The 21,680-nt window shown below is 43.9% G+C and overlaps 1 protein-coding gene across 4 annotated transcripts in view; it reads right to left on the bottom strand.

Moving 5' to 3' along the window:
• ZSWIM8 (zinc finger SWIM-type containing 8) overlaps positions 1-21,680 on the bottom strand; it is a 2,719,879-nt gene that overhangs the window by 300,121 nt on the left and 2,398,078 nt on the right. For all 4 annotated transcript variants that reach the window (XM_044056095.1, XM_044056097.1, XM_044056096.1 and 1 more), the window contains exon 20: positions 9,923-10,146. In XM_044056095.1, the coding sequence (XP_043912030.1) occupies positions 9,923-10,146 (224 nt within the window). The remainder of the gene's footprint in view (positions 1-9,922; positions 10,147-21,680) is intronic.

Genomic DNA, 21,680 nt, shown 5'->3' with positions numbered 1-21,680 from the left:
GGGATGGGGTACAAAGTACCTGCCTTGGTGAACCTGAGGCGATGTGATCCACCAAGCAAGATGCTCTTTGCATGTCTGTGTCACCAGAATCTGGTGACGCATTGGAAGTTGCTGGTATGACCATTGTGTGAACAGCATCCACTGAAGAAGGCATGTAGAATCGAGCCAGGGAAGAAGAGTAATGGCCGCAGCCATGAGACCTAATACCTTTAGAACCATTCTGGCCTGTACTTTCTTGCTGGCCAGAATGATCCTGACATGACTCTGAATGTCTGAAACTCTTTGTTCTGTAAGGGTAGCTGACATCCGAACAGTGTTTAAGTTTGCCTATGAAGGTAATAGACTGGCAGGGCGATAAGGATGACTTTTCGAAGTTGATTGAGATGCCCAAATGAGAACAAAGGTCTATTGTGTAATCCCTGGCTTGTATAAGCTGATGCCTGGTGGTGGCTGACAGGAGCCAGTCGTCGAGATACGGAAACACCTGGAATCCTTGACGTCTCAGGTGAGCCGTGACCACTGCCATGCATTTGGTGAACACTCTGGGGGCTGTAGTGAGACCAAAGGGCAGGGCTCTGAACTGGAAATGACTGGACCCCAGCCGGCGGAGAAATCTCCTGGAGCGTCTGTGAATTTTGATGTGATAGTACGCATCCTGAAGATCTATTGAGCACATCCAGTTGTCCTTCTGTAAGAAGGGCAGAATTGACTGAAGAGTGACCATTCGGAATCTTGTCTTCCTGACAGACTTGTTGAGTCTGCTGAGATCCAATATTGGTCTCCAGTCTCCCGTCTTTTTGGGGACCAAAAAGAACCTTGAGTAGATTCCGGGCTCTGAATGGTCTATTGTAACTGGCTGAATGGCTCTTTTTTGCAGTAGTTTTGAGATTTCTGACTCTGCAATCTCCCTTAGACTGGGTGGTACATCTGGAAGGGAACTTGAGGGGAAGGGACTTTCCTCGAAAGGAATTATGTAACCCTTGGATATGATCGACTGTACCCATCTGTCTTGAGTGAGGGAATGCCAGGCTTCTGGGTACAGTGATAATCTTCCCCCGACTGCCTCCAAGGAGGGACAGCCGGGCAACACCTCAGGGATGCTGAAAGGGCTTGTCAGAGAGAGGCTCCCTGTTTCCCTGGTTCTTGGACCCCTCTGCCTCTACAGCGGCGTCTGTTGTTGTTACCCCCTCTGCCTCTAGGGGTAAACTGACCACGTGAATCCGCCGTGACTCCTTGGGATTTACGGAACCACATTTTCCCACCTTTCTGTCCTTTGGGATAAGGTCTAGAAGGGGTGGAAAAACGGACTCCAACAGCAGAAAGAGTCTTGCCGTCCTGCTCGCACCTGGTCAAGGTTTCCTTCACCTGAGGGCCAAACAAAGCTGACCCATCAAAGGGAGAATTTGTGAAGGACGCCTTAAAGGGATCCAAAAATCACATAGCCGCATCCAGGCTTGGCGTCTAAGAGCCACACCTGTACCTGCGGCTCTACTCGCTCCATCCGCAGCATAAGATATTAGCCGCATGGAGGAGTTTGCAATGGAATTGAGGGTTCCTAGCTGCGAAGCAATTTTTTCTTGAGCCCCTGCAGCTGTAGGATCCTGAACTACTTCACCCAGCTCCTTAAGGATATCCCTCTGGAGTCTGGTGAAGTGACATAGGTAATTCAGCGAATGCATAGCAAAGGTCGCTGAGGAAAACATCCGCTTACCGTACCTATCCATGGTCCTAGAGTCCTTATTAGGAGGATGGACGGGCACGGAAGGATCTGCAAGTTCCTTTTGGTGGCCGCAGCCACCACCATGGCATCAGCGGGACACCCTTAGTAAGGAATTGTTTGTCACACGGGCAGTGATAAATTTTGAAGGCCTCCTAGGGACTGGCTCTACAGAGTCAGGAGCTGCCCACTTTCGTGCAATAACCTGTATAAGGGGTCGAAGGCGGAGACACCCAGGAGGTGGAGGGCCGAGATCCAAACGCCTCTAGGTATACTGACTCATCCTCAGAGGGATTGTTGGTGGGCCAGTTTCCCCTCTGTTTCAGGAGTTCTAGGATGTCTGAGAAGGAGACATCCTCAGAGGGGATCTAGGGGATCCCTCTGACTCATCAAAGTCAGTATCCGAGTGACAGACTCGGGAGTCTACATGCTTCCTCTTACAAGTCCTCTTCCTAGGAGGATCTCCCGAAACATCAGGAGAATCCTCGGAAGAGGGGAAATTCCCAATGGGGAAACCTGAGGCGGAGGATCTCTGGGTCCTGTAGCAAGAGAAGTGGCAGAGATGTCAACAGGTACTATAGAGGGAGGAGCTACGGGAACAGACTGCTGACTGATACCAGTGGCCAGTACACTCTTCTTCACCTCGAATGCTCCCCTCCCAGGCAGGTCCGAGAGAACCCGCTCCAAGAGCTAGGAACTCCAGGGACCACCGAAGGGCGTCTCGAGGCAGATGTCGGAGCCGAGCTCACCAAGGCCGAGGCTCCAAGGGGAAGAGCGGGTTCAGACAAGGGTCCGATGCCACTCACCCCCTCGGAGACCATGGAAGCCCGACCACCGAATCCCTCTAAGGAAGGTCTCGAAGAGGAGATAAGAGTAGAGGCTGAAGGAACAGAAGGGGGTATCCGTCCTCCAGCCGTAGCAGTAACCATTCCCGAAGACTCCAACTCCAAGCTCTGGGGTAGAGTTGAAGGAGGAACTGTAACGGGGTGTGGACCAACAGTCGTCTGTTGAGACGGACTATGTAACATTTGGGCCAGTACCTGTGACTTAAGTAATCTGCTGACCACTCTCTCTAGGTCATGATCTGATAACCTGGATGACCTTGAAGATCGGCTCCGATGGCTCCATTCCGATAGAAGAGGTGAAGCCGGAGCCGAAAGTATCGGCTCCAAGGAAGGAGACCTCGACCTCTTCCTGGAATGAGCCATCGGAGCCGATACTATAGATCCTGTCGGAGCCGACCTCTCGGAGCCGTCAGGAAGCCTCGATGTATCGGCTCCAGCCGGAGCCGATACAGCCACCAAAGTAACGGTGTCGGAGCCGATCGGAGCCGACACCGATGCCTGTGCCACATGGGTGTCGGAACCGATCGGAGCCGACACGGTGGTCGATACAGATTCGGCACCGATAGCCATCGGTGCCGAAGGCTTTGTTAAGCCAGAATCGGCTCCAGCCGGAGCCGATCTCGACTGAACAAGTCGGAGCCGAGGCCGCAGGCTTAGACACAGAAGCCTGGGCCTTGGAAGATTTAACTGATTTTGACGGAGCCGACTTAGCCGGAGAGCCCTCCGGCTTAAGAAGGCCCCTAAGGATCAGTTTATTACGTCTTTCCTGCAGGACTCTCTGGCTGAAGGAATGACAAATAGCACAGGAGTCCTGCAGGTGAAGAGGCCCCAGGCAATACAGGCAAGAAGTGTGACCGTCTGTCAGAGACATCTTCTGACAGCACGAGTCACACTTCTTAAAACCTGAGACTCTCTCCTTTGACATGGTGCTTAAAACACACACACACACCAGTCAAAAAACTTAAATTAAAGAAAATACCAAAAGGTATTCCTAAAAATAAACACACACACACCCTAACAGGGAGGGGATGGGATGGGTAAAGTTTGACTAAAAAAGATTAAAGGAGACAGGGATTTTCTGTCAGGAAAACTAAATAATTAACTTATAACTAATAATAAAGAGTTTTTTAACAAAAAGGGGCTTGAATATTAGTAAAATGAATCACTTACCAGGAGCTGGTAAAAGGAGGACCTCATAAGCGAAGCGGCAAACGAGATCTGGGTACTTACCGCCTTGCATCATGGGATATGGGGCTGCCTCGAGCTGGTAAAAGTGACTCTCGAGCTTAGCAAGTGCCGAGTCGGAGCCGAGGGATCGGCTCCGAACCCATCAAGCAAGAATGAAGGCGAGATTGACAACTTAACATCTAACAGTCACTGGATGAAGTTCAGAGAGAGCTGGAGGGGGCAGAGTTAGGCACAGTCAATGGTCTATGTGCATGTTTTAAATATATCCAGTTTCTTAAAAACAGCCAAGTTCAAGGTCATGATTATCAGGGGATTGTAGGGGAGTTTTAAAAGCCTGCTATTCTCCACATTTTACTACTTCATCAAAAGACTGCCATTTCTTCACCTGAATGAGGGCTGCCACTATTCCAAAACTTCTCTAAAGTTGTCTTGAGTTTTACTATCACTTTTCTCTGTCCCATGCATTCTCAGCGTATTAAGTGGTAGCTCACTGCATGACTAACTAAAAGAAAACACAAGCCAAGCCATGCAGAAGATAGCGTGAATGTGAAGGGCACTCTGCTACACACACACACCCACACACACACACACACAGTAAAGTCAAGTCAGAGACTGGCTTCAAAACAATGGAACTGTTCAAAATCAGTTTACTCACTTTTAATTATCACAACACTAACTGGGCTTAAATGAATTAACTAACAGAAAAAAGGGCTGAAATACATACTGTAGTGTTATACAGACATTTAATTAGTGGGAACCGTAGGACAGAAAACAGTGGCACTGGAACCACAAGCTGGACCAACTACTTCTCTGGTGGACGGGTGCTCCTGAAACAGATGCTGTGGCATTACAGTACTTATCTCTTATTAACCAGGCTGTGACATAATCATCTGTAACTATTTGCAATCAGTGACCAACCAGACCAATGCGTGGTTGGGGGGTCCTTATTGAAATGTTGGCACTCGAAATGCTGAGTGCCGACAGAAAAAAAAAAAAAGAAAAAAAAAACCTGAAAATGCAGGAGAACAGTGAACATCAAACATCACTCCTCTCCTAAAAACATGTTTGCAGGGGGCAAGCAGCCCCATGCACCCTCAAATGTATATATACCAACAATGAGATCACCATACCTTTGTAAGGGTCTATATAAGTTTATTGAAGGTTCACTTCAGTGAACCTCCATTCATCAAACAAAAAACAGTGAATGTTCACATCAGTGAAGGATTTACACAGAGAAAGTAACTAGTTGGCTAATGTAAGGAAATTTGCCCTTTTCCCCAATGTAGTATGATCTCAGAGTTGGTATATACAGAGTTAGGGGGGTGTGGGGGGCCCAGCTCACCACCTGGGTGTTTTTAAAATACTCTGGTGTGTGTTACGGGGAAATGTTGGGGAAGTAGTTACTTTCCCTGTGTAACACATTCAGTGAAGCAAACGTTTGCCAAAGTGAACGTTTGATGGTTTTTGTTTGATGAATGGAGGTTCGTTGAGGTGAACCTTCAATGAACTAATATAGATCCCTATGCAAAAAGGGAATATTCCAAGAAATGGCAGTCTTGTACTTAGTATATGCAAGTCCATTTTTAAGTCGCTCCATCTCAGCATTACAGGATTCACTATAGTAGGTTCTTACATTTCAAATGATTACCATGCCTGGGTGTCATGCTTTGGGCCTATTTTGTCAACAGATGACAGTCAACCTTTATATGTGGCTGCCAACCTCTTGAATAAGTCTTGCGCTTGTTCACTGTCTAGAAGTACAGCAGGAATTTATAAAAAAATTCTCACATTTCGAGCACTAAAATGAAAATTTTGTAAGGATGGATGCTTGTGGCAAGTGCCTTGGAACTAGTGTCTACATCTCTGTGACTTCATCTGAGAATAGAATAACAATAGAAAGAATTACCCCACTGTCTGCCTCCAAAGAGGCAAGATATGGAACTTAGTAGAAAAACACAGGAATGAGGCTTACAAAGTGAAACTTATTGAGATCCATTTACAGGTGTCTGTAAAGGGGTTGTAGGGACCTGCTGCATGCGGTGCCCTTAATAATCATCTTCTTGGGTTACTCCAACTTTCTGAGTTTTCTAGTCTGCAGGCAATCAGAGGTCAACATGGAAACTGCTCTGCTCAAACTAGCATTCAGTTTTTTTCCTGATCCAGGTAGGGTATTAGATTTCTAGCCTTAATGTTGATGTCTTTTTTCCCCATAAGAAGGACATTGCTCATTGCTTAAACAAAAAAGGCACTGCACGTGGAAGTCTTCTGGCAGAATGCTTCTTCCCTACAGACACTTGCTAGACCACCTACGCAAAATCATGGACCTCAGGAGTTCCAGTACTTCCAATTCAAAAATCATAACTTTCAAGATAAACGCAGAGTTCTCAAACTGAGTATTTATTATTCTTTGAAAGTCACGTGGTAATAGATGATGGGCACATGAACTGATAACCAATCATTTGCTAAGGGAAGCAGCTCTCCCTTTTAAGCAGTACAATTGGCCAATGACTAGGACAGAGGAAGAGCTTAGCTTGCTGTGGACGTTGCAAAGACTCAAAGTTAAAATGATAGATGCTTGCATTTGAATATTTTTCAGATATAAGGAATTATACTGCTGCAGTGATCCTTATGATGAAGAAGCTGACACTGCTATAATGTGGAATCAGTGAAGGGCAGATGGTTAGATCAAAACTATATCCATATTATCTGGCACCTTGTGCAGTTCCCCGATCTAGTACCCGCTTCAACTCCAAGTTGAGGAGTGTAAAAAAAAAAAAAGACCACTCAGAAATTGTAGTAAAACCCCTTGCTACAAATGTAATAATGACATGACCACAAAGACAGTAGCATCATTCATTTTTGAATTCCACTACTGTACTGCAGGACCCTTGGCATCTGCCAATCACATCTTCTATCAACCTGCTTTCAGGGCAGCCACCCCTTGACCCTACCCTAGCTATACCACTGGGTTAGGGTACTTTACTCAGTGACACGCATACCTGGACGTCTTACTAGGAAGCCACTTACATGCATGGAGGCATACCTCTCAACCTCTCAGTGTAAGAATTCTGGATAATGCAAAAAATTAGGGACAGAGTTTTAATATTTCTCCTAGAAACTTAAAAACTTGTCAGAACAACAGGTTTTAGCATCATGCACTTTCTGAAGGAAATGAATTCTGTAACTCAAATGCATCATTACTTAGTCACTAAAGTCCTCAATGATTTGATAGAAAAAGCACTGACTTTATGAGGAACAGATCAAAATATGAGTAAAAAAATGACATTCTGCAAAATTCAGGAGAGCCAAGTATTACACACAGAAGGGATTTGTATGCTTAAATGCAGCCACGAATACTATACAGAGATCCTAGTCTGACAGGAAAAAAACTGGGCACAATGTGAGAGGGCTGCATTGGCCCTGTCAGTCTTTCGTAGTACAGCAGACAACTGGTCCAGAGATTTCCATGACTCACTAAAGCACTAGTTAATGCCAGGTGAAAAGTATGCATGATTGGTTGGGGGGGGGGGGCAGCAACATAAAAAGACTCAGAGGTCCTTACAGGTATCACTCTCCGCAAGTGAGGACCTTCCAGAATGTCAAGTGAATGGGAATTATTTAAACAAAAGCAATTCACATTCATTCAGGACAAGTATTCTTCACGATTACACTTTGATGAAATAACTGAAGATAAAAGAATGTGAAAATTAAAAAAGAAATACGAATTTATCTGTAAACATTCTCCTAACCACAGCTTCTCAAACTATCACTAGAAGCTGCTTCGGTGTGGCTTGGAGGGATAAAGCCCTAACTATGGCCCAGACAATCCAGATTCAATTAGAGGCTTGGGTGACTGCCAGATGAGTCTCCAGTATGCTCTTAGGATCCGCAACTGGCCCCAGTAAATACCAAAACAGTCTGATAGGCAGGAAGATGGTTGGCAGACCTGGTATGGATACCGGGCAATTGGGACTAGGCTGGTACCACGTGGTCCAAGGGGAACAAAAAAAAAAGATAAAATACCAAAAAAATACTATTGCCTAAATTAGGGATAAAGGACCCAAATCAGTACCTATTTTTAAAATGGTACTGCAACTAACTCAGAAGGTTGATAGAAAAAGAGAATTAGAATTAGCATGCATTTTCCAAAGTAAAAATCTGTGACAGTAATTAATGAATGTAATTATTTGCTAACTTTTCTCCACAGATCTCTATCACAAATTGCAAGGACAATTGAAAACAGTTGTAAAAACTTGAGTTTTTTTAGCTATGTTTCTTACATGGGAAGGCTGTACACACTGGCTTTCACTACCCCTTTGAGGGAAAGGCCCCATACCCTCTACCTTTACACAAACTAATTCTGGGGTCACGGCATCTCCCAGGGTAATGGCAGAAAAATAGTTAAAAAGGTCTAGATGTGATCGTGGAAATAAGGACTAAACTTGGCTAGGCTTGTAAGGACCCTAGGGTCATTAGCCTAGTAACCTCCTATGATCCTATGATTTCCAAAACTATGTCCATCTACAATAGTCAAACTTGCCATTATGATAAGTATTCAATTACCATATTTTCTAAAAAACTATCAATTTTAAGATGGACAGAAGTACTTTTCTTTATCTTAGATATTCCTCTGACCATCTAGGTCCATTCTCCTAATCACTCAATTGATCCATTTATTCCCTGGAGACAAACATAATAGCCCAATTCATTCTCATTTCTCTAGGGAGATAGCCAAGAAAACTGGGAGAGGAAGCCATCATTCCCACATAAGACTTTAGGCATCTTCCATACTTAACCCCTCCCCATGGCAGTTCGTGAGCTGCACAACTGTTATTCACAGAAGAAGCATGCATGCTACCATATTTGCCAACTCTGTAATAAGAGGAGCACTGCTGTGGCACGGGTGTACTGAGCTCATTGTTATGGACAGTACTCATGAAGGTGTTGCAAACGCAGTGAGTCAAACTAAAGTCCCCCCCCCCCCCCCAAAAAAAAAAAAAAAAAGAATAGGCGAGCTGTTGCTGGCCACTCACTTCCACTGTCCCCTGCCAGCTCTTTTTAGTGGCTGTGCCACTTAATCAAACATAGGCTATCTGAGGCACAGTCAGGGCTTTATCCCACCTGAGCTATGGAACCAGGATGTCAGATTTAATTTCTGAAGTAAAAACAGGAACATTTGAAAAGTATGAATCTAATTCCTGCTCACAAAATCGCTGTTTTCAACTTCCTGCTCAAAATACCACCACTACTACTGTCTCCTGTTTTTCTACATTCCAGTTAGACGGTAGTGCAAAGTATTCTTTTAAGCACAACAGAGGAGAAGCTATGAGATTGTTTTTTTAAAGATTATATAATTTTCTCTTCCATGCCTGCTAAGCACCTGATTCTTGAACTTTGGTTGTCAGACAGACAATAATTGTTTTTCCTTTTGCCCGATGCCTCTGTTACCTCCAGTATTGCTGTGCCACACACACCTTTGAAATGCAGACATTAATGTTAAGCCCATTTTTGATCCTGTTTCCTGCCTGCGTGTGGTATTTCTACTTTTGTGTTTTGCTATTTGGTGGTTTTGCATTAATATTAAGCCCATTTAATTCAATTGTGCTTTCATACATGCATCATAATAGCAATGATACAAAGCACTGCTTAGCAATCCCTTGCATGCAACAGATCTACTGCAAATTGGTGCACTCTCCCAGCTTTCACCAGAAACTACCTGAGTAGCAGATCTAGTAGCCTGAATTACCACTGGATGGGCAAGCCAGTGGTGGCTGTTCATAGTCATCTTCTCTTGCCAATTTCTTTAATACCCGAATTCCAGACCCAAGGCACCTAGGTCACATCTTTATCCTTCTACACCACTGAAATGGCAAGCTTGAAGCAAAATTTATTAAACTCAAATTCATATTTATTCAGATAATATAAAAAAAGTCACATGTTCAACTTCACTGACTCATGAAGCACAAGACACGTGTACTGTATTTTAGTCTGAAAACATCACATTTTTCTTTTAGTCTACAAACTGCCCCCACTCTCAACAGCACAGTCTCTGTTCTTGTTACATTTCCCTTTAACAGTAATCATGGTTCCAAATGTAGTCAGACTAAGGTAAGCAATAAAACTGTATTAAAAGTAGCAGTGAAACTTAAATGGAGTATATAAATTCACCTACCTGTTCTTTGCATTGCACCAGTGCTCTCTGAATCTCATTAGGGTTTAATGCATGTGCATGGGGCAGACAGCTCAAGGCCAGTTCTGCTGCTGCTCTCACCATGTTAGAGTCTCGGGCACGTGAAGCACGATCAGCCAATGATGCCACCTCTGGAGGTGTCAAGTGACCATCCCAACATTCCACCAAAATATTCAGAGCAGCACTGCCAATTTCCATTGCCTGACCTGCAAACAAAATAGGGGCTCTTAATCAGTCAGAAAGAAAGAAATGAAACAAACTCGAGAGAGACTTTTACTGCAAGTATAATCATCCATTATGTCAACTTCCACCCAGAAAGGAATACATACAGACGGCTGCACTACTTTGCTAGTGAGAAAAGTACAATAGCTAAACAGCACAAAACAGTTCCACCAAATAGTGGCAATTAAAAAGCAACAAACAAAAAAAACCAAAACACTATTCCACAGTAAGGGAGTCAAAATGCTAGAGGAAACTCTTTAGCGTAACACAGATTTATTCTCCACTTTGTTAATATAAAACTGAATTCTTCAGAATCCATGATGTTGTCAATCTTCATTTATCCTTTACAAGTGGGACAGAGTCCACACCTACTTCAGATCCTGGGTGGCTTTATGGAAGGATATTCCCGAGAACCATACAGTCAAAGGATGGTCTTCCCCTGGAGACCATATCCAATTTGCAATGAGTGATAAAGGTATGCGGAGTAGCCCAGGCTGCTGCTGCACATATTTCATCCACGGAAGCCTTGGAATGGAAAACAGCAGAAGTGGCTATTGATCTAGTAGGGTGCACTCTCACTGGCGCTGGTAACTTGAGATTCTTTTTACTGTAAATGAAAGTAATACAGGCTCTTACTCATTTTGATAGGATAACTTTTGAAACAGATTTTCCCAGAAATGGACCGGAGAAAGATATAAATAACAGTTTACCTTTATAAGGTTGCGATCACTTTCTGCGACACTCTAAAGTCCAAAAGTACAATGGCAAAATTTCCAAATGTCAAAAAAAAAAAAATTGTGAATTCAAATGAGCGAATGCCGGTATGCATTCGCTCATGTGAATTCGGCATTCTGAGTGCAGATAGCACTACAGTGGGGATCGGAACATGTACCATTTCCCTCACTGTAGTGCGATCTCGGAATTAGTATATGAAATTAGCAGGGGGTGTTCGGGGTGCATAGGGGCTTGTCCCCCTGCATATCTGTGTTTGGGTACATCCGGAAATGTCGGGTGTTTCGAACACATTCAACATTCCCAGAATTCTTTTGTGTAGCACTTTCAGCGGTTTAAGCATTCAAAAGTGCAATTTCCAACCTTTTGAGTCGGATATCTGATGGGTCACATTTTATTTGCGACCTTGTAAAGGAAAACCATAAATAACTGGTCCGATTTTCTAGATTTGTTAGTTCTGCTGAGGTAGAAACAAAGGACAGTTTTGTACCTACCATAAATGTAGATGTTCAAGTGTATTCACTGCTGCAGTCATTACACTTGGGTTATCCTGCCGTCAGGCGGTCCCGCAGTCGGCCAGAGTTCCAAAGTCTTGGGCCGGCGTCAGTTGTTGTCACTTCTTCCCTGACGTCAGTGCGCCAGGGGTATATAAGATGCAGCAGACGCCATTTTCGCCAGTTTTTCTTGCCCCAGATGTCAGGTGCCCCCAAATAGGTAGACAATATATATTGCTAATAAAAAATACATAAAAAATATAAATAATACCTTTAGTTACAAGCAAATACACCACATAGGTTGTATAGGGTAGAAAGGAATAGATAAGTCCCAGCAAAGAAGAGGGGATGGGGGGAGGGTAACCTGGACTGCAGCAATGAATACACTCGAACATCTACATTTATGGTAGGTACAAAACTGTACTACGTGTTTCACTGCTGCAGTCATTACACTTGGGTTGAATCCTAAAGCTGAGGTAGGGTGGCTGGGTCTACAAAGTATTCGGGGTGGCTATGAGGCCCTGCAGAACTGCAGTGGCAAAGCTAGCTCTGGATTTAGAGTAAAGAGGCAAGTGGTACTGCTTGGTAAAGGTGTGCACTGAACTCCAAGTTGCAGCTTCCAAAATATCCCTTGGTAGGTACTCCTCTAAAGTAGGCAGTTGAAGTGGCTGTTGCCCTGGTGGAATGTGACCTAATGTTGCTAAATAAAGTTTTTCCATGTAGTGTGTAGCAGAAACGGATACAGTGTCCTATCCACTTTGAAATGGTTTGCTTTGAAATAGCCTTTCCCTGTGATCCTGCAGCATATGCTACAAACAATTGCTCAGTTTTCCTGAAAGCTTTTGTTTTGTCCAAGTAGAAGCATAACTGCCTGTGTATGTCCAATGAGTGCAGAAGTCTCTCCTCTTTATTCTGGGGATTTGGATAAAATGTTGGCAAGTGAATAGTTTGGTTAAGAGCCACACTGGATACCACCTTTGACATAAATATAGGGTTTGTTCTTAAGGAAACCCTGTCCTGATGAAAAATGATGAAAGGTTCCACTGCCATTAGTGCCTGTAACTCTGAAACTCTTTCTGCTGAGGTTACTGCCAGAAGCAGAGCAGTTTTCCATGACACATATTTTAATTCAGCTGAATTGGCTGGCTCAAAAGGAGGTAAAGTTAGTTTTTCCAAGACAAAGTTGAGGTCCCAAGTTGGTGTTGGTGCTCTCCGGGGCGGTCTCAAGTTTTTAGCCCCTCTGAGGTACTGTTTTAATAATGGATGAGAGAAAATAGGAGGATCCGTGTTGTAATGAGCTGAGATGGCAGAGGCGTGGATCTTAATGGATAAAAAGGATAGGTCTTTATTCAGCATCTCAGTTAAGTATTGTAATATCTGAGGAATATTTGGAACAAAAGGATCAAAGCCTTGAGCAGAATCTCTTCCACTTTTCTGAAGAGAATTTACTGGTGCTGGGCCTCCTGGCCTCCAAAATGACACCCATAACAGCTTTAGAGAGAGGTGTTGGCTGTTTGACAAAGTAATCTGCCATGCAGCCAGGTTTAAGGTTTTGAGCTGGCTGTGCAGGATCTGATTGTTTTGCCGAGTCAGAAGATGAGGGATTTGAGATAAAATCCATGCTGGGCCTTGAGCCAAGTTCTTTAAGATTGAGTACCAGTGCTGGCGTGGTCAGTCTGGGGCAATCAGGATCATTTTGGCCTTTCTTGTCTGGCTTTTAGGAGTACCTTTGAAAGGAGAGGCAGTGGTGGGAAAGCATAAACTTTTAGGGTTTTCCAGCTGAACGAGAGAGCATCCACTTTCCATGCTTGTGTGTGGTAAGTCCTTGTGCAGAATTTCTGTAGTTGGCAGTTCAGAGGGGAGGCAAAAAGATCTATGTCTAGGTACCTCCATTTTTGTGTTATCATGCTGAATACTTGTGGATTTAATTTCCACTCGTGAGGATCCATGATGTTTCTGCTTAAGTCGTCTGCCAGAGTATTTTTCTTTCCTGGGAGGAATTGTGCTTGCAGATGAACTTGATAGGTCAGTGCTGTGTTCCACAAAGTCATGGCTTTGTCTGCAGAGAGGATAGGAATGAGTGCCCCCTTGTTTATGTACCACATAACTGTGGTGTTATCCGTCTTTAGTAATAGTTGTCCTGGATGCAGAAGGTCCTTGAAAGCTGTTAGGGCATTTTGTACAGCTAGCATCTCTTTTTGATTGATATGAAGATGCATTTGGTCTGCGGCCCACTTGCCCTGAATACATTTTCCTGCCATGTGTGCTCCCCATGCATAATTCGAAGCATCTGTTGTTAGTGTCTGCCTTGCTGTGGGTAAAGTGAAAGGCTGTCCCTTGTTGTGGTGACATGCCTGTGCCCACCATCGAAACTCCTGCTGTAGGCAGGGAATAAGTGGTATTACTGTTTCCAAACTGTGACAGAGTCCAAACACTTTTTAGGTACCATTGTAATTTCCTCATATGCAGTCTGGCATCTGGTATTAGTAGTATGCAGGACTCCATAAACCCCAAGGCTTGCAGAATTTTTCTTGCAGGGAGTTGCGTTTTTGTTGCCATCGCTTGAAAGTACTGAGTTAGTTGTCTTTGCTTGTCTGGCGTGAGATAAGCCATCTGGGCCGTTGTATTTAAGCTGGCACCCAGGAATATTATCTCTTGTGAGGGCAGTAGTTTTGACTTCTTTTCGTTTACTGTGTACCCTAGGCAAATTAGCAATCTTTTTACAAATGCCAGATGCTTTAGAAGAATGTCCTTGCTCTCTGCTTGGATAAGACAGTCATCCAAGTAGGGATATATTTGAATTCCTTTTTGTCTGCAAAATGCAATTACTGGTGCCAGGCATTTTGTGAAGACCCTGGGCGCAGTAGATAAGCCAAAGGGCAGTGCAGAAAATTGGTAATGCATTGTGCCAGCTATGAATCTGAGGTATCTTCTGCAATTTTGTCCAATTGGGACATGCAGGTATGCCTCTATGAGGTCCAGAGTAACAAGCCAAGCCTTCTTGCCCAGCATGGGAAGAAGTTGCTGTAGTGTCAACATTTTGAATTTCGGAACATCCAGGTAAGTATTTAGAGTAGATAGGTCCAGTATGGGTCTCCAGGCTTTGTCCTTTCTGGGGACCAAGAAAAGTCTTGAGTAAAATCCTTGTCCGTGTTCCTGTTATGGCACTTTTTGAATAGCTCTCATGCCCATGAGGGCTGTAATTTGTTTTTGTGCCTCTGCCCATTGATTTTGTGGCAGGTCTGGCATTCCTTTTGGCCTTGGTAGAGTGTGAAAGTGGATCCTGTAACCTTGAGACACAACATTCAGAACCCATTTGTCTTGGGTAATCGTATGCCAATTTTGTGAAAAAAGTGCTAGTTTTCCCCCTAAGGGAGCTGCCAAAAGGTAAGTGCTTGTCATTTGAAGTGGGAAGTCATTGGGACTGTTTCCTATAAGGTTGTGACTTGTCTTCTCCTCCTTTTGGGGTAGAAGTACCCCACTGTTGTGGTCTGTAAGAGCCTTGGGGCTGAGACCTGCCTCTTGGGTGTCTGTATCTGCCTCTTTGTGGTCTGTCTAACACTGGAAAGGACCAATTTTTAGAAGGCCAATTTCTGCTAAATCGAGGTGGCTGTACCTGTAAGAAATCCTTCACTGTTTGCATAGATTTTGTCTTATCCTCCATTTTTTTTAATACCTCGTCTGCCTTAACACCAAACAAGATATCATGATGTAAAGGAGCATCCAATAATTTTGCCTTAACATGATCAGGTACACCTTGTTCTTTTAACCAAGCATGCCTTCGAATCACAGATCCTGTAACAGCGGCTCTACAAGAAGCCTCTAATGAATCAAAACCATATTGCAGAATATGTTTTCCCACTTGTTCAATTGCATGCAATAAATCCTGCATTTCCTTATAGTCAGGACTTTGAGCTTGTAAGCATTTTCTGTTTTAACAGAGACATTGCATATTGTTGGTATTTAAGCATGTGAAACTGGAAATTTAAAGTCCTTACTGCTAAAGTTGCAGAAGTGTAAACTTTCTTCCCCCATCTATCTAATGCTCTAGAATCCCTGTCAGAGAGAACTGGATTTTTAGCAGTGGAAGCCTTTACTCCTCCTTTGGGACCCTGGGAAATAGTTTCTGGGTCAGCAGCAGGGTTTTTATAAAGAAATTTGTGAGTGCCAGGGACTCTGTAGTACCTATCTGGCTTGACTGGTGCTGGGGGCAAAGAGTCAGGGGTTAAAATGGATTCAGAGAACACATCATCCACAATATCTAACACAGGCGGAATAGCAAGGGGCCTGTGCTGAGGCAATAAAAAAAAATCTCTGAGCCTTTTCTTTGATTCTGAATAATCCTGGCTCTCCCAATGGAAATGCTCCCTAAGGTATGTAAAGTTTCCCCAAAAGAGTAATCCTCAGGAGGAGAGGCTGAAGGGATTGATTCTTCAGCATCAGAGTCCTCATAGGGGGGTAAAGAGTATCCCTGGTCTGAAGAGGAATCAGAAGAAATGGAAACCTGGTCAGAGGAATCATAGTCTGTATCCTGCCTAGGCCTTTTATCAGGAGGGGGATGGGAACCCCTGATCAGAGTAATTAGGTCTTCAGCCATTTTGAGCATCTGTTTTTTAGGCATGGAGGCCTGTCCAGGTGAATGCTGTACTTGTTTCTTTGTCTTTAATGGAGGTTTAGACTTGGTTGCTGTTTTGATGGTAAGCTGTGAAGGTCTGAAACCACCCTCAGAAGCCGATGCCTGCTCAGCGGCTCCGTACCCATCTGAGGGGTTAATTTCCATAGGCCTAATACCTTGAGTTTCCAGAGGCCTAGTAATCTCCATGTGGGAGTCGGAGGCGGCCTGTGGCTCTGAGGTAGCGGGTGTCAGGGGCTGCGAAAGCACCTCATTGAGAACCAGTGACTGGCCTAGAAGAGGCTTCATCGTCAGTTTTGGACCTCGGATGCATGTCCTTATCTTTGTCTTTGCGTTTTTGTGTATTCCGGTCATCGGTTGTTCCAACGGCATGGTATAATTGAACCTTCGGCCAAAATAATGGCGAGCAAAATCAAACCGACGCTTAATAGTGCATTTGTTAAATCTAGCACAAAACCGACAACTAGTGACATTGTGGTCTGGGCCTAGGCCTGGAATACAGTAGGAATGAAAATCTTTATGAGGTATTTGCTTCCCACAAGAAATACAATTATTAACTTTTACTGACATCAGTCTGAGGCAAGAAAAAGTTTCCCCAACGGGGTACTCAGCTTTGTTGAAGAGTTCGGTTCTGAAATTCGAATTCGAAAATCTCAGGAGTTGGCCGACCGGCACTTGCGAACTGCTTTTGCTTCGGGCACCATGCGGCAAGAAAGACTGAAGAAAATGGCAACCGACGCCGGACCAAGACTTTGGAACTCTGGCCGACTGGGGGACCGCCTGACGGCAGGATAACCCAAGTGTAATGACTGCAGCAGTGAAACACGATGAACATCTGTCTTGTGAACAGCCAGCAAATGTAAGCAATATTCACCTTTGTTGGAAAAATTAGGAAAGAATACAGGTAGGTCAATGGTTTGATTAACATTAGTTTCTAAGATCACCTTAGGGAGAAAAGATGGGTTGGGCCTTAGTAAAACCCTATCCTTATGAAAAACCAAATATGGGGGTTTTGAAGATAATTCTTGTATCTCAGAAATTCTTCTGGTGGAAACAATGGCTATCAGAAAAATAGTTTTCCATGAAGGAAACTAAGTGACATGTAGCCACCAGTTCAAAGGGAGGAAGCACCAAAGACTGCCATACCAAGGTCAAATCCCAAGGAGCTACAGGGTCTTTAAATGGAGGTTTTAACTGCAAAGCCCCTTTCATAAACACTTTACATAATCTATGTGAAATTAGCAAATGGTCTTCGAAGCCACTGTGGAAATTAGAAAGAGCAGCTAGTTGGACCTTGATAGCGGAAGCAGAAGCTCCCTCAGCAAAACTCATAGCTAAAAATTTAAAACGTTTTCAAATGGTGCAGAAAAATGGATAAGACCATAATCGTGTGCCCAAAAAGAAAATCTTTTCCCCTTGCTTAGGTACAGTTTTCTGGTGAAAGGTGTATGGGAAGCCAGTAGAATTTTTTGGACTGAGGAAGATAAATTCTTCTGCCTAGCGACTAATGGAATTGGAGGAGGCAAGCTGTAAGCTTAGGTTCTGAAAACCGGGGTGCACCAGACCCTGTGTATGAGACAGAAGATCCGGAACTGGGGCCAGAATCCACAGACAGTGAATTAGATGAGGCGATAGAAAGGGGAGCCGTACTTGTCGAGGCCAGGAGGGTGCAATGAGAATCACCTTGTTTCTCAACCTGCTGGCTTTCTTTAAGAAGACAGGAATTAGAGAGGAGGGGGGAGGCATAGAGTAGACTTGAGGGCCAATCATGGACAGCGTATCTTGGGGACTCCCCCTGAGGGGGAATTAGAGCACAATAGCTGCTGCACTTGTTGTTTTGGGGTGATGCAGAGGTTGCAGTGGTGGAAAATCTCCTTTGCTGCTCTAGGATTGAAAGACCCACTCGTGAGGCAGGAGAATGCATCTGGCTCAGTCTGTCTGTTATCATGTTTGAGCTCCCCGGGATATGCATTGCTATTAGAAAGCGGATGGAGGATATCGCCCATTGCCACACTCTGACAGCTTATCAACACAGGGGGTAAGATTTGGTTCCATCCTGTTTGTTGATGTACCAGACCACCGACATGTTGTCTGACTGAATTACAATTGTTCCTAGAGGGTGGACAGATTGAAAGGCTTGCAATGCTAAAAGCACTGCCTTCAATTCTAGAACACTTACCTGCAGGTTGGCCTCCATTGGGGACCAAGTGGCTTGGACTGCTCTTCCCAGATAATGCCCCCCCCCAATCTGGGAGGCATCTGTGGTCACTATGGCCTTGGGTTTAGGATGGACAATGAAGTGGCCTAAAAAAATTTCCTCTGATTCCATCAACCAGGATAAGTCCTTCTTGCAACAACTGGTAATAAGAATTAGGTAGGTGACTGGAAAGGCTTGCAACGCTAAGAGCACTGCCCTCAATTCTAGAACACTGATCTGCAGGTTGGCCTCTAGTGGGGACTAAGTGCCTTGGACTATTCTTCCCAGATAATGCCCCCCCCCCAATCTGGGAGGCATCTGTGGTCACTATGGCCTTGGGTTGAGGACGGACAATGAAGTGGCCTAAAATAATTTCCTCTGATTCCATCCACCAGGATAAGTCCTTCTTGCAACGACTGGTAATAAGAATTGGGTATGTCACTGGATGCGTTAGGATGGACCACTACGATGCTAGAAGCCATTGTAGCAGCCGCATGTGAAATCTTGCTAGTGGAACTAAGGTAATGGCTGCTGCCATGGACCCTAAAGCCCGAAGGACTAGACGTGCAGGAGCCTTGTCACTGAAAAGAATGGCCTCTACTTGGGATTTTATTTTCTGTAGCCTGTGAAGAGGAAGGGAAGCAAACAAGAGATGGTATTCAGACGAGCACCTATGAACTCTAGAGTCTGTCTTCCGTTCCAGTTGTGAAGGATAAATGAAGATGGACAACATCAGATATTTCCATAAGCATGGAATGAACTACCAGATCTCTTCCCACACTAATCACACATTAAAAGATTTATTTTACATAAACATGTTTTACTGTTACAACCTAAGTTAGCAGAGGGATATAAATGTACTGACATCTCAGCAGTACTGGACCTGTATAGGATGCATCAGTCAGACCCAAGCCTTAGGCCTGACACTACATATGGGACAGCTGAAGAAAGGTCTAGAGACAAAATGCTACATAATGTTAACAATAATAAGGGCATACTACATGTAAATACTTACATGCACCACAGGATGGGCAAGCCAGTGTTGGTTGCCCTCTCCATTTTCTCTGGTCAGGTCCTTTAGTGCCTGGGTTGCAGGATCCCAGGTCATACAAGTCACAGCTTTGTCCTTTTGCACAGTGAAAATGGCAAGCTTGCAGCTTTTACAGGCTGATACTAAAAGTGGTCGTTAGTGATCAGTGTTTCACTCCAGCTAACAAATTTAAATAAAGAGATATCAAGCTCCACATATCCAAGAGGTACCCAGCTTCTCAAAGAATACATACCATCAGGCTGATAGCCAAAACTCTGCCAATTGGTTCCATAACCAAAACTCTGCAAACTGGGTCCATAACCAGGAAAGTGCTAATCACAGTAAACCTCTGTCCATTTGTTCCCTACCTAACTGATATCTGAAAACAGCAATGCAATTATCCAGGCTGCCATCAAGTTTTTTTTTTTTTTTTTGCTTTAAACTCTGCCACTCTCTACTACCAGTGATATAACCCCATGAAGTGGAATGCAACTGAGCAATGAGAGGGTTTTCATTCACTTCCACAAATTATGCTAACTCAGTACTTCCTCAAAGGCAGATATCTCCATCCATCTCCAATCTCCCACACAGAATACGTGCAAAGAACATGCATTTGGACATACAACTCCCAAACCTCCACCTGGAAGAGGTGAGTAGACTCCACCTAATCAGCCACCTCCTCCTGCACTGTTGATAATGGAAGCTGGGTCATAGTCAGGGCTTTATCCCTCTATACCACTGAGTTGGCATGTTCCCTGATATTTTTTCCTAGTTGCTTCCCTCTTTACCTGCCAGCCATGAAGTCTCCCACTATCGGATTCAAACTAATTTGTCACCTAGGAGTCCTGTGTTCCCTGAACCACTAGAGGAAGAGCAGTTCAGGTGGACCATCATTCAGGCAGACTATGAGGGAGTTTGTGCTTGTCAGCAGCATTTTATGCAAGTCCTTAATCCTGCCCCTCTGTGAGAAGACAGGCTGCACACATTACAGCAAGAATTCATAATGCGGTTTCCCTGCGAGTGTATGCTCCTATGTATGAGTTAATGAGGGCCAACACCAGCCATTGGCTTGCTGAGTCATAAGCCCACTGCAGGACACCAATGTAATGTCATTGTTCCATTCCTGCAAGGGATTATGGCTATCCACATCTTTTGATGCCTCTCCATCCCCATGACAGGCACGCCCATCCTCCCCTGACAGTGACATCATGCAGCTGAATTGCTAAAGAAAACTGGGTCACCAGGGCCATATTCAGGGCCTTACCCTTCTAAGACACAGCCTATGTTCTCTTGATATCTGACTACCAAAAACTGCCCAATAAAAAAAGCAACAAATTCCAAAAGTATCACGTAACAGACAGCATTACTGCAAATCCTATATACATAAATAAAATAAACATTGCGCCTTGAATATCAGAAAAACAGTGTTTGGCGATTTAGATTAGGCCCTGCCTGCTACAGCAGATTCAATCAGGATGATGCCAGTTTCAATGTAGCAAGATCAAAGGATGTCCTCCTCCAGTGATACATAGCTCTGGCATCCTACCATGAAAAGACAGCACTTGAGTAGAGAGGGTTTATATGATTATATGAGCCAGAATGACTAAACCTAACACACACATCATAACAGTTCTTTACAAACGATACTCAGATGGAGCTTTTCTGCCAAAAAAAAAAAATTAAGAGCAGTGTTTCACAAATTATAAAAAGTATATCAACCGGAAGCAGACAAAACTTCACAGTATGTTTTAATCACCTGTTGGTGGCATTAATGTCAGTGCATCAAAAGCTGACTGGGCAATTAATCACTACATGAAATGATATACCTCACTGCTCCTGACCAAGCAACATCAACCATCAAATGACCCATGAAATAACACTGCAACTTTTAATGTAGTAAAATAGAAAACACACAGAAGCTGGAAACATAGATGTGATATAATACCTTTTATTGTACCAACACATTTTGCAACTACTCAAGCTTTTGGGCTAGCAACAGCCCTTCATCAGGAGTCACGTTACCAGTGTTAGATACAGTGCTTAAATATCTACTTATGTCTAGTGCAATAGAGCAACACAGTCAGTCATGTAAGTTTATCAGGTTAGAAGGAGACAACAATCATCAATTAATGACTTACAACCACCAGTTTGAAGTGAAGTCAAGTTGCAAGAATTGAATACCTAACAGCCTTTAACTAAATGTGAAGCCACTGTTTGAAAGTAATAAACAAGTATACTTTATTAAACATTCAAACCTGACTATATCAATGCACACAAATGAGGTGACAAATAACTCATTACTCTTCTCCAAAGCTTACATTTTTTCATAATGAAGTCTGTAAGGTCCTGGAGTGAGACTACTCAAGTTGCATCCAACCTAACATAAATAAATGTGTGCTCCAGTCTCCTCCACTATCAAGCCCACTGCAGCA

Source organism: Protopterus annectens, chromosome 14.part0 (genome assembly GCF_019279795.1).
Source record: "Protopterus annectens isolate FY-2018-M chromosome 14.part0, PAN1.0, whole genome shotgun sequence".
In the NCBI taxonomy this organism is placed as follows: domain Eukaryota; kingdom Metazoa; phylum Chordata; order Ceratodontiformes; family Protopteridae; genus Protopterus; species Protopterus annectens.
The sequence above is the reverse complement of the archived record's forward strand: the minus strand, read 5'-3'. Positions and strand labels throughout refer to the sequence as shown.